Source organism: Sander lucioperca, chromosome 5 (genome assembly GCF_008315115.2).
Source record: "Sander lucioperca isolate FBNREF2018 chromosome 5, SLUC_FBN_1.2, whole genome shotgun sequence".
Taxonomy (NCBI): Eukaryota; Metazoa; Chordata; class Actinopteri; order Perciformes; family Percidae; genus Sander; species Sander lucioperca.
Window position 1 is genome coordinate 26154864 of NC_050177.1, and position 13485 is coordinate 26168348.

Consider the following 13485-nt stretch of genomic DNA (forward strand, 5'->3'; position numbering starts at 1 on the left):
CGGGGGCGCGTGTGCTTATCCATTCCCAAGTCATTGTGTGTAGTCATCAGATTTCTGTTGACACAGTAAACTCTACACCCATACACAGAACAAAACAGTTGCAGTGTGTTTTGTACATCTCCTGGACATAAGAATCTATTCCCTTGGGAAATAATAACCTACAGGTGTAGTCCTAGTTCCTTATAAAAAAACACACTCTTAGTTAACACACTCTAATCAAAAGTCCTTGATATGTTTGTTGTGTTACGTTACTCTTATCCACTTTACTGCATTGGTTTGAAAGTACACTGCACAGCCTCAGTGGCAATTCGATTTCTTCCATAAAGAAAAATGCCTAGCATGCACTGTATGTCAGTAATAAACCCCAAAAAAGATCACCAAAAATACATGAGTGTGCGTACCAATACAGCTAAGATGCAGACCAATGAATGGACTATTTTATGATTCCTGGAGGTAATAACTGTGAAAGTGATATTGTAATGAAGGCAGTGGCTGCCTGAGGGACTTGAGGGTTCACAGCTTCCAGTATTTCATAGTCGTATTAATAAAGTTGAGTGGAATGAAGTAAGGGTCAAGGGAAGTGCCTGCTCCCTGCTCTTATTGTTTTTCTTCGCTCTCCTCTGCAGATTATTATTCACAGTCCATCCATCCATCCTTCCTTCTCCCTCGGACGTTCGGCCACATTTTGACCTCTCCCAAATCAGCAAACTGCTGTTAACACTCCCACCTACTGTTTTCCTCTCCTTCTTTATCTCTCATTTTCCATGTTGCACCTTGTTATTACAATCCCTCTTGATTGTGAGTCTCTAAAGGCTCCAGTACACTCAAAAAAAAATAAATCAAAGGTTGTTGAACTGCTGGTCTAATGCCTGAATACTCAATGTGCGTCATGGCCTGTTCCTTTAATGACACCCATGTCAGATGGAGGAGTTTTCAGCAAGTCTAGTCTCCAAATGATTTATCTTATAAATAGGGCAAGGGAAAGTTGACAGCTTTTAAAAACAAGGACTCATAAATAAAATGCAAAGATTCACACATCGCTACATAACTACTTGCAGATAATTGAGTATTTGGAAATGTCTAAACACAGTTCTTTGTTTCAGTCACCATTTTGTCTGTACAATTATATTGTATTTACAGTATACTGCGGCCTTACAGTATGCTTTTCTATGCTCTATGCTGTTTTTCACAATCCCCTGTCTCTCTCACCTCTGCATCCAATTTTACTTCAACATTATCACTCCGACACTACTCCCTCCTCACCTCTCCCCCTCACCTCCTCATCATCACACCACCTCTTTTTTTCTCAGCTAACTCCCCCTCCTTCTTCTCTTCTCCTTCACTAATTGTCACTCCAACACTCATTCCTTCACTGCACAACTCCTACCATCATTCCTTCTATCCATTTATTTCTTCCTAGATTGCCCTCATTCCTCAGACTTTCTCTCACTTTCTCACACTCTATCTCTCTGTCTTTCTCTCTGGTGTTAGCTGCGAGCTGCAATATCATGTGAGCAGAATGTCAAGTGCTTTCAATGGAGCAGACCGACTATGTTTAGTCTTGTTGACAGACACACACACACACACACACACTGGCGTCTCCGACACAAAGTCCCGTGTGGGATTACACTCCTAGTCCGACGTACATACACTCTTCTCCCCTCACATATACCCAGTGGAGAGCCAGAAATAGCACACACACAAATGCACAAACATAAATGCACATTAATATCTACGCACACGTGCACACACACACACACACACACACACACACACACACACACACACACAGGGAGGACACAGCATATATGGCTGCATTATTGTTTGTATATAATTAAAAGCTACATTAAGTTGACTGGAAGCAGTGGGAAACCGGCCTGGTTCTGTCCAAAGGTAACCCAATCAACTCTAAAGCTCACTAAATAAAATAACATCTTGTTGGTTAAATGCATACAAAACATTAGTAAGCTTTAGAGGTGCTGGTAGCTGATTTTCTTTTACCTTTGTACAGAGCCAGGCTAGCTGTTTACCCCTGTTTCTAGTCTTTGTGCTAAGCTAAGTAGCTCTCAGCTTTAGCTACATATTTAGTGTACAGGTATTAGAGTGGTATCAATCTTCTCATTTAACTCTCACCAAGAAAGCAAATAAGTGTATTTCCCATAATGTCAAACTATTTGTTTGCAGTGGAATGCTCTATAGGGTAGGAGGTGGACTCCTTTCCTGAACTGCTGATTCCCTGAGTATGTACACTTGCTCACAATTCAATGAGGTGATAAAAAAAAATAGATCTTCAGATCTGTATTCAGTCATGCCAATAAAGCTTGGGGTCATGAAATTAAAACTGCCAGTTGTGTGAGGACTACTTCAGTATTGCAGTGGGGAAGTGGGGCATTTTAAGAGGCTGTAACTGGCGTCACAGATGATTAGGCAGCAGGGCTAAGGTCAATTATCTTGCAATTTACATCACTCAGGAAGTGATTTGTCAGGAGAACTATTCTAGTTGGGTTGTTTTAACTACTAATGAAATAATAAAGACTGAAGCCAGTGAAGAAGACAGTGCCTTGGAGTTAAAAATTACATTTTTTAAATGTGCTAAATAGAATACAGCGTTTTTCTAGTACAAGAAGGAAAACAGTTAGGAAAGTAAATGAGAGGATGGTAGATATATGACTAACATACATTGACACAATTCAGTGGTCTGGTGGTGTTCATTTGAAGTGGGTAAAAGAGGCACCATGCATGCAACACAAATCAGCTACGAATTATGTTGTGTAGTAAAACAGTACTCTTCTACTCCTGATTTGTAGGTGTGAGATTTGCACTTTCCAGCCAAGTCAAAAACTGTTGCGACTTTGAGAATTGCTGATACAAATCATGTATGTACTGTACTGTACTGTATTTATTTACAGTATGTGTTGGCATATTGGTAGTCACATTAGGGTTCATGTTATGTCAACAGTTCTGTTGTTCATTAATTCCTCCAATGTTTTCAAATTTCATTAATAACCTTTCTGTTTTTGTGAAAACAGAACAAGTTTTCTGGCTTGGCGAGAAAACACCAACATACGAGGGGAGGTGTCTCACCGACAGTGAGGGATCGTGGGAAGTGTAGTTGGCCCAACGTTCATTCTCCAGCTCCTCCATCACCTACACCATGCACAGAGAGAGCAGGGGGATTTATACACATATTGCATGCACACACACGCACGCACGCACACATGCACTCACGCACACACACACACACACACACACACACACAGTATATATAAAACATACCTGGTTCATGGCGCTCTTCAGCCAGGTATCCACAGCAACCCCCACTTGCCGCAGAAGGTCCAATCGAGCCTCAGCTTTTAACTTTATTGTCTTTAGAGAGAGGTGTTAGGTATGTTAGGAACATTAAATATATCACTGGCTTAAACACTTTTACTTGCATTAGTCTTAAAAAACATCATGTCTGATTGGCCTAATTATGGACACTGTGACACTAACTGTGAGCCCATATCACTATAGTTAGCCTGCTGAGTAATGTTATAATGACTGATAGGAATGATGGACACAGCTATGAAAATAAGCGGTCGTACAAACAAAAAAAAAAAATCATTCCAATTTTAATTAGAGGTAAAAGCCTACAATGTCTCACTGTGGGTCAAGATTACCAGCAGGCTGCTTACACTACACAGACAGCTTTATTACTTGGACTACATCTGGTCTACAGGTTGCAAAAGTGCCACACCCCCTGCTTTATATTCAGTCATTAGTGGCAACCTCTTTCTGTTTTTAGCCATGATGCTGAAACAAAACAAATACAAGGCAGTAACAATATAATGACTTATAGCAAACATCACTCTATACAGTTAGCACTGAGATGGGAGCCATTTCTCATATATAATTGGTTGTTAATCCATGATCTCTGGTCTGTAGTCATGATACACCTCAATGCGGATAGTATTATTTTTTTAAATAATTTTAAGTTGAACCTCGTAGCAATCAAATCTTCATTTTCCTTTCAGCTGTATTACATCACATGCCACACAGTTCAGTGACAGAGTGAGGATGTGAATTGGATTTGCGCTCCAAAATGTGCCGTGTAGTCTCATAAATGGCAAATCATCAAAAATGGCTGTACGTTCCTTTTAATGAGCACTGGACATGTGCGGTGTTATTTCCTAATGAGACAATATGATCAGGCTATAACCACTAGTAGGAACCCCTTGAGATTTACATTGATTCTGCCTCGCCTCCTCAACTCTCTTTCATCTCTGATCCTCTCTCTTTTTTCCTGCTGTCTATCACGGTTTTCATCAATTTCCTCTCTCATTACCCATGTCTTTCCTTTCTCACCGATGCTGACAGAGCAGATTGATAGCTAATAGCTCCCTCCCACAGAGACGTGCAGTCAGAAACACACTATCAAGACAGACTTCCTGGCTTTGATCAATAAGACCTGAGCCCCTTAAGTGCCTCCATTTTTTTCTTTCCATTAGCAGCACCCAACAAATGCTAAAGGTTGCTGTTGGACCATAAACATAGCAGAGTTAAGGGCAGAAAAGTTTAAACAATTGCCAATACATGTTCAGCCATCTGTGCAGCAGTAGTTAAAGTCAATAAAATAAGACGCCAGTGGTGTGAGTACCGATCGCTGGTGGATAGACTGTACAACCTCAGACAGACACACAGTCCGGCTGGACAGCTCTAATCAATAAAAACAGACAGAAAGGTAGACGGAAATATAGATGGAGATAGACAGGCAGCGAGCTACTGCAGGAGGAAAACTCAGCTGTGTGGCTATAACTAATATAGAGCTATTCTAAATCATGGGACCACCTTTTTTATATTAAATTTTTTTTTACAATGACTCACATGGAAGCAGACATAAAACATTAAGAATTCTGCAGAGCTCAGAAGATGACAACAGCTGAACTTGCTGAGAAAAGCAATGACACAGTGAAGATTTGAAATGACAAACTTTAAGAAGCTACATACTGAGGAAACTAATTGGTCTTGTGTTTCCACTGACATGATATGTGCACTGTGTTTTAATAACCAAAGGTATGCTACACTGGAACATGCCCTTATGATTGTGTCTATGCTCTAATTACCAAAGGTGTGCCTAGTATATGAGTAGATACTTCCAATCTATTTATCAATCCTTTTTAGTTTTGTATGCTTGTGCTGGAAAGCACAATCTTGTCTCTGTCTTGACGCGTCTTCTGTCTGAAGCATTTTGATGCCACGTGTTAATGAGGCCAGATTGTCTGGTGGAGCCAGTTTGAGAACAGCCTTCAACAGCTCATTAGTATGGAGACAGCCTCTTTCCTCAACTGCTCTCACTCTCCCATCCTCTAAGAACTCCTTAGAAAGAGGAAAATAGCAGAGAGGAGGTAAATTATCATCTAATATCAATGAGGGGAATTTCAGATGGAACATCTGCTTTATTTCAAAGTATGCTACAAGAGAGGAAAGACAAAAACAAACATGCAAGATAGTGTATATAAAAGATAATAGATCTATTTTTGTATTTGCCAGTAGGTAGAAAGCGTAATTGCATAGATTTGTCTGTGAGAAGAATACAATACAATAATCTGTATTGACTAAAGGTAATTCTGGATGGTCCTTACATCTTACATTTTTCATACACACACCTTCCTTCACACACCCTCTGAGAATATCATGTGTATCACTTTATCCTTGATTTCCCTCCATCTCTGAAGCATGTTCTATTAATAAGGAAAGTGCCACTACAGTACACACAGCTAGCCTAGGGCACACTGTCATTATATATAATTTATATAAGAATATATAAAATGTTATGTTCTGAAAAATATTCTCTTGACTTTTATCACAGCATGTATCACTTCATCATGCTGATTAATTTGGTTAGGGTAATAGCTATTCGAGTAATTTCAGGGAAAGACATGCGCCGCCTCTAGTTCTAGTATCCAGAGTCTTTTATCAAGTACTCAGCCAGAGGCCATAAAATCAGAGAGCACAAAATACATAACTCTACTGTTTCTTTCGATGTTAATTGATTCCATTCAGAGAGGAGAAAAAGAGGATCCTTCTGACGATTGGGGGGTGTACTGTAGAACACTGCAGGATAGGTTCAAAGGCATAAAGCATTTACACTGTTTTCTTTCTTTTAGTCTTTTGCTCCCTTCCCTAATTTGTACATTTAGAACAGGGGAGCCATTTGAATTTTAGTCTTTTGTGACCATATTACAAGAACTTAAATTCCACCTTACTCTTCCCCCATAATGATATGAACACTACTCAATCCAACATACTAATGTGTCTAGTTTTCTCCATAAAGGCCACAAGCTCTCTGGCTTTTAAACATATTCTTAAAATAGCCATGGCTAATAAATAGGTCTGCAAGCCTTTAAAAGTTGTATATGAATTAAGGTGTTGATATTTATGCTTCCTGTATCGTGTTTTCAATAAAATATGGAGGTAAAAAAAAATTATTGTGGGACAAAATAAATAAAACCTATAAATAAAACTGTCTCTAAACATTGTATCTTTCTCACAGATTCCCCCGCAGACTGACATGCAGTAAACGGTCACATTTTAAGCACAGACAGTACATCGACTACAAACAAAATTGATTTTGAAACTCAGTTGGCCATCAAAGCCAGATGTTATCACAAGCAAAATAGGCAATTTATGAATCATTAGTTAATGAGGAAAGGTAGTGAGGCCAGATATGCTATCAGTCTTTCCTACTGGCATTACAGACATAATGCTTCTGAAACACCAATGAGCATTTCTCTACTGAGTACAGATGCTTCAACAATATATTTTAATTCCCAAATTCACTGTAAATATTTATGCATTCTTATTATAGGCCTTGCTTCATTGTATTGCTTATAAGGGGCTGAAAAGCCCACTGTAACATGTTTGATGGGATGATGGTGACAAGATTTCATTAAAAACAAAAGAATGAAGCAATCGCTATCCAGATAATGATGTAATCAAACCTGTAAAATGTCTTTTGTACCGCTTTCACTCCCTTTATATTTCTGTGATAAGAGCTCTGTGTTGAAGCCATTTGTACCAAATGATCTCATAAAATATTCATCACCTTACTCAACGTAATGTTGGCCTGGAAGAGCAAAGAATAGCAGACAGACAGTGTGAGTGACAGAAGAGAGAGAGACAGAAACAGAGAGGAAGAGAGAGAGAGAGAGAGAGGGAGGGTTGGGTAGGAAAAATGTAGTGTGTTTGCACTTTGTGATACATTTTTATATTAATATTATATTGTAGAAAGTGAGATCACATGCTACTGATAGTGTTGCTAAAATATTCTTGCAGTGTAAGGTCAACTTCAATACCTACCAAAAGGTAGTATATATATATATATATATATATATCAATAAGAGCAGTAAAATTGCATACCAATAATGTGCAAAACCACCTTAAGGGATAAAGAAAAGAGAAAATATAGTGAAAAGTGATCGCACAGAGAGGTAACATCAGAAATGAAATGCTTTTTATAAACCTGGCAGCAGAGGGTGCCAGATATGTAAAAGCCTGATCAGAAAGCAGTATGGAGGCAAAGAGGTAGCATTAGGGAAAGAATGAACAGTGTAGTGAAGTGAAGTAAGTGGTGAAATTGAAAAACAGAGATGAAAAGCCAAAAGAGACTTTGGAGAGAACTGAGACAGAATGGAGCTGATGGGGATGACAGATGATGCAGTGACCTCATTCATACTGTGACAAGTTGAATCTGTGAAAATCAATACATAAATGATAGATATCTCTGCAAGTGGAAAAGGCTGAGTGGTGTAGAAAGAGAAGAGAGGGAGTGTGAACATAAGATGAGAAAGAAAAGGAGGCAGAAGAGGAGGGGAAAGACAGAGGAATTGAAGAAAAAGCCAAAAGAACAATAAATCTAAAAACAAATGGGTTAGGTAGTCTCTCATAGGTCAGATCTCTAGATGTAATGATATCAGACCTGTGAACTGAGATGACATAACTGTGTGAAAGTGTGTTTAAACCTCTACAACTGAACACATTGCAGACACAAAACCAGGGGATAACTGGGCTTTGTGGATAACAATGGTTGAATAACTTAAATGATTTGACATCTCGTGTGATGTGAAAGGTGTACTGATCGATCCCGGGCCATGTTTGATGACGGTTATTGCACCCTGTTCAGATCGGCAGACCGAATGCTAACTGCCATTGTTTGTATTTAAAATATTTACCAAATAATTAGTCACTCAGCCCAAACACTGGGTAGAGGAAATATGAGTCAGAATTGAATTGTATGTTGCCACTGAAACAGAGTGCTTGATTTCGAGACTAATGCTGCATTGATGTCACGGCAGGAAGTGAGTCTACGTCGATACGCAACATTTACTACTTCTGTGCCAAGCTGTACCACACATTTTAAAAAACACACACTCCCCTTTTTCCCCTTAAACACACCATTCTCTGTTTAGTGTGACCGGCCACTAACACTAAGGTTTGTTGTAGAATAATCATTCTTTTTTTTTTTTTTTTTTGGTCTGATAGATCTATCCATCCGTTCTCCATGGAGCACCCAGATGAAACCCATAAGAACATAGGGAAAAAAATGCAAACTTAACACAGACAGGGTCCAGTTTAAATGCAAACACTGAGGCAACTGTGCAAAGGGAACATTTATTCTCTCTGTTCCCAATGTGATCACATACCTCAGCTTTGCGTATGTTTTCTTTGGTGTCTTCTATCTTCAGCTCCAGATCTAGTCTGCCCTGCTCTGTGGGGGGCAAGCCATGGTTCTCACACTCCTCCAGACGCTAAAAACCCCCACACAGAAACACATAAGTTAAATGTAACAATGTGTGAATGTGTGTTAAACATATTGTTTTGTATTGTCTAAAATGGGTATATGTGACGAATGTGAGCGCGTGTCCATCTTACTCTCTTGTAATGGATGATATTCTTGTGTTCTCTGGCCACTCTGGTTGCCCATTTCCTCGCCTCCTTGTTCAGACTGTGCTCCTCCGTCGTCCCCGTCTCCGACTCCAGCTGACGACTCTAATATAGACAAACACACAAACGCACGTACATACATACATACATACCAGACAGGCAAGGGTAAACACACACATGTACCCAGCCCAATACACACAAACACAAGCATGGCAGGGAAACACACACATACACAAGTGCACACATAAGTACACCGTCGGTGGTAACGGCACAAGGTGTGTGATATGCAGAAGCTGTTAATTGAGCTAAAGAAAGTGTGAGAGAAAGATTTCCTTCTCACATAATTAATACAGCGTGTTGCAAAGCTCTATTGTCATCATCTTGGAACAAAATTGCTGCTATTAAAACCACATGTGAAAGAGCATCAGTGTGTGATTGTATGTTTTTGTGTGTGCTATCAAGTGAGAGAGCAGGAGGTGCACATCAACAGGCCTTTTTAAATGTTGTTTTTTACATATAAAAGCAGCTATGAGGGCCTTCCACATCAATTATAAAAATGTGGCAATTTTACTTCAGAAACTAAAGTATTAATGTGTCACAGTTCACAGTTTACACACCTAGTTACTAATCAATCACTTACCAACGACACAACCAGCATACATTTTATCTTAAACATTATTCTTACTATGAGTAATGGGATCCTTTATGAACGCACATTTTTTTTCCACATAGTTTTTTCAAAAATTAGCAATTGTCACTTCCAACTAAAACAAACTGAGCCTCAGGATGTACATACAGTACATTCCGTGTCACTGATGTGTGCTCACAGACCTGAAAGGATGGGGTTCCCACAATCTGATAATATAAGTGTGTTAGCTACACTACGGTACAGGATCATTTTAATTGCAAGCTTCCATGCACATTATATCTATTAATTATGTGCCGCTTCAGTAACAAAAAGGGAATAAATCTGGCTAAGTATAGGTGTGAAACGAAGAGTATTACATGGGAGATTTACAGCTTAATTACATTCAGGCAAGGGAGGGAGTTAAGGCAGGGAGGCAGAAAACTAGATTTGAACAGTGGCTATGAACTGACATACTGCAGAGAGAGCTAAGTAAATTGGGTCTTGATAGTTTATTAGTATAGTTTCAATAGAGTAAAAAGAGTGAATAAGCATTTCTTTCAGGTGGCCTGCCAGCATTTACATGTTGCGAGGAAAATGTTAATACTGGCATGCAAAACACTTTGAATCTTCTCCTTGCATGTTACCTTTAAGTGCCATTCTGTGATGCTGTTTGTTTAGATTCCTCATTCTGTATTTCAGCTTTGTAAAGCATAAAGCATGCTGGTAGCCCCTAAAAAAGTCCGGGAGCACCTTACAATGTTCTGCTGGTCATTGTGATATTATAGGGCATTAAGTGGCACGGTGCAGTACAGTACAAAATCTTTTTTTTTTATTATTATCATGATGTAGTGTTGAAACCAGACCCTTCTCAGTTGTAACTGAGAGTGGGTCTGGGCAAGCTTCACTCACTGCACATTTCCAAAGGGGCGTCACCAACGGACGCTGCTCAAATGCCTCTGGGTGCAATTGGATAGTCCTTCAACCAATCAGACTAAAGATCCGGGTGACGTTGCAGCGACAGCGGCATCAACAGGTTACTGCACTTCGGTGGCCGACATGTTGAATGTAAACAAAAAGCTGCTTGCCCTTGCTGTGCTATCGTCATCGTGTAAAGCCCGCCTCAACGGTTGTGATTGGTGCCTCAATTTGGAAAAATTGGAAATGGGCTTGAATGGGCTCTTGGCCAGATGGACTTGCAGAGCAAATCTCAAATTTGACAGAAGTTTGTCAGGGTTTTCCCAGGCTAGATGTAGTGGGGACCTTTAGCAAATAAGACATATGATAATCAGATTGCATTCTAAATGTATTGATGTGTCAATGTCAAATATGAATTTATCAAATGAAGGTCCCAATGATAAACCATTAGCAACTACTGAAAAAAATGATCTCTAGTCAGCCTGCCAGCTCAGCGAAATGTTACATACAGTGAACTTAAAATGGTGTGATCATACTGTACTTCAATAACAACCTCCACTGTCATAATAACAGTCATTTAGAGGACGGTACAGAACAACTGTGTTATTCTGAAACCACAGGGATGAAGGGGTGAGAATTAACTTTGTCAAAGTGTAGTCGTCTGTGTGACTGGGAAGTACTGTATATGCTGGTAGGAAAGTTTAAAAGTCCAAACCCTGGGGCCTTGTTGTGGGAAGGCTCCCCTCACTCTAAACACTTGTTGTAGGTCTTTACTATTATATAAGGCAAAAATGCCCCAAAAAAAGCTCTAAACCCAATGACAGTTTTGTCACTGTAAAAAGTTACTACTGTCTTTTCTAATGCATCATTACACACGTCATAGGCTCCCATTGTTCTCTCTCGCCAGAGCTTGCAGAGACATACTGCTGTCTTGACTAATATAATACATCACGTTGTACAGCACCTGTATCACACTCCAAGGCAGCAGTACTTCTATGAGAGCTGGTGTCTGATTTGAGTTGATTTTGGTGTGGAGGTTTGGAAAGCGTGAGCTAACACAGAATCTAACAAAGAAAATATACACACACAAACAACAAAAAGAAAAAAGAAAACAAGTACAGAGATGGTCATTCTGCCTGAAATGACCATATTTTAGTATAGTATAGTGATATTTCAGAAGATGATGCAACAGCAACAAGGTTACGGTATCTGTTATGTTAAGTCATGTGCTGGGACTGCATTGCTCACCAACAGATGACAGTATCAAAGCATTGTGCTGTGGAGCCGCTGTCATAACTGGTACTCAGTAATCCAGCAAGTACGGCTCCCTTGTTTCATTATGGAGCAACTAGACCATGCTGGGTCTAAGAAAACTTATAGTAAGCAAAGATAATGAATACAATAATTAGCTTCATTTTACTCTCTAATAAACAGGTTTACTGTTTACAAACAGTCAAGAATTTGGGCAGCGGGGGGGGGTAGAAAACTCCTCCGTCTAATAGCAATGGCTTATTTTGGAACCAGATCATAGGAAACATTGGCTTTATAGGTTTCTCATACAAACTGTAAATTGGGGAAGACCGGTTTCCAGTTCTACGCACCTAATACTGAACTTCAACACAGCTACACGTTAGAAACACATATTCCTCAGTATGGCAGTGTGTGTGTGTGTGTGTGTGTGTGTGTGTGTGTGTGTGTGTGTGTGTGTGTGTGTGTGTGTGTGTGTGTTTGTTGTTTTGAGCAAATTCATATTCTTGTTGTAGTCTTGTGAGGTTTCCTGAATAAATAAAGCTTAACTAACTAACTGACTATTTGTCTAATAAAGTACCCAAATGGCCCCACTAGGGTAATGGTGGGTAGATAGGGTGGGATAGGTTGGAAGAGTCATAATAATATGAGTATGAGTTCATTAGGTATCAAATAAGAAACATGTCTGGTCTGATCCACAACCAGTAATTCAGAGCATCACACATATTTGTCAGTTTTATACTTATTTATTACACCAGCAATGGGCATGATGTCAGAGGTGTAATTGTAGCCATGCCTGTCTGGTTATGCTGCAGCATGCAACAGGCATGGTGATTGTACTATGACAAACGGACATAGGGATTCTGATAACCTGTCCTTGTTATAACTTTTACAGTAATTACATAAGGGAAGGAACATCTACCCTTAAATATGTAACATGCACATGCTCATAGTCTCGTGTAAAAAGACTGTGTGCTGATACTGACTAGACAAGTTGCTATGGCTACTGTACACTACTTTCTGTTTGGGAAGAGGGATGGGGCCACACTGCTTGCCACAAAGAATAAGATTGTAAAGGTTATTCTAGTTTACCTACTGTCTTCTGCAGTCAATCAAGGTTAAGTCATGAAAGAAAGCAGAGTCCACCTTAGCACTTTATATTCAAGCAGTCTAGGGCATCTTTTGAGGGAAATGGTTATGCATAGTAACCATAGTGCCATGATCACAGGCAGATAGCCCCTTATCGAGTTAGAGTATGCATAACCCACTTTTTCATCAGTTTTCAACATTATATGTAATTTATTCATTTATGTCATTAGTTAGAGAGTTACTTGCTCAGCAGTCATACATACATAGAGATTCATAATTTACCAGCGTCACGCAAAATGTCAATCATAGTACCAGAGGTTAGAGTTGAACTGGATTGTTATGTAAAAGATTTGCCAAGGCATTGTAAAGCAATACATGAGCGTTCAAGTCAATGTCACCAGGACAGACAGATAAATAGATAGACATTGAGTAGGCGATCCATGTTTTGTGTCGTGAATGAAGATGAAGAATGCTAACAACAGTTAAGACTACCTGTGCCAGGGTCATTCTCATGGCACTGACGGGCGAAGGCTCAATGTCCACCAACTGCTGCACCGAGCTCAGAGTCTGGCACACACACATATACACACACACACACACATACACACACACACAGGCAAGCATCCACGCATCCACACACCCAAGAGCAGCAGTGCAAGCACGCAGACACACGAATACAGGGA

The 13485-nt window shown here is 39.7% G+C and overlaps 1 protein-coding gene and 1 long non-coding RNA gene across 4 annotated transcripts in view; both read right to left on the reverse strand.

Annotated features, from left to right (window-relative positions):
- Positions 1-13485, reverse strand: part of LOC116048269 (F-BAR and double SH3 domains protein 2) — a 65897-nt gene that overhangs the window by 8843 nt on the left and 43569 nt on the right. The window contains exons 11-15 of one of the 3 annotated variants that reach the window (XM_031297262.2): positions 13295-13369; positions 8911-9027; positions 8682-8786; positions 3277-3366; positions 3085-3147 (exon numbers count right to left, since the gene is read on the reverse strand). In XM_031297262.2, coding sequence (XP_031153122.1) covers positions 3085-3147; positions 3277-3366; positions 8682-8786; positions 8911-9027; positions 13295-13369 — 450 coding nt within the window. The remainder of the gene's footprint in view (positions 1-3084; positions 3148-3276; positions 3367-8681; positions 8787-8910; positions 9028-13294; positions 13370-13485) is intronic. The other 2 variants (XM_031297264.2, XM_031297265.2) reach the window with 2 other exon arrangements.
- LOC118495047 lies at positions 10797-13029 on the reverse strand. The gene is made up of 2 exons (XR_004897338.1): positions 11714-13029; positions 10797-11529 (listed from the first exon to the last, which is right to left on the reverse strand). It is a non-coding gene; the product is annotated as an uncharacterized LOC118495047 (long non-coding RNA).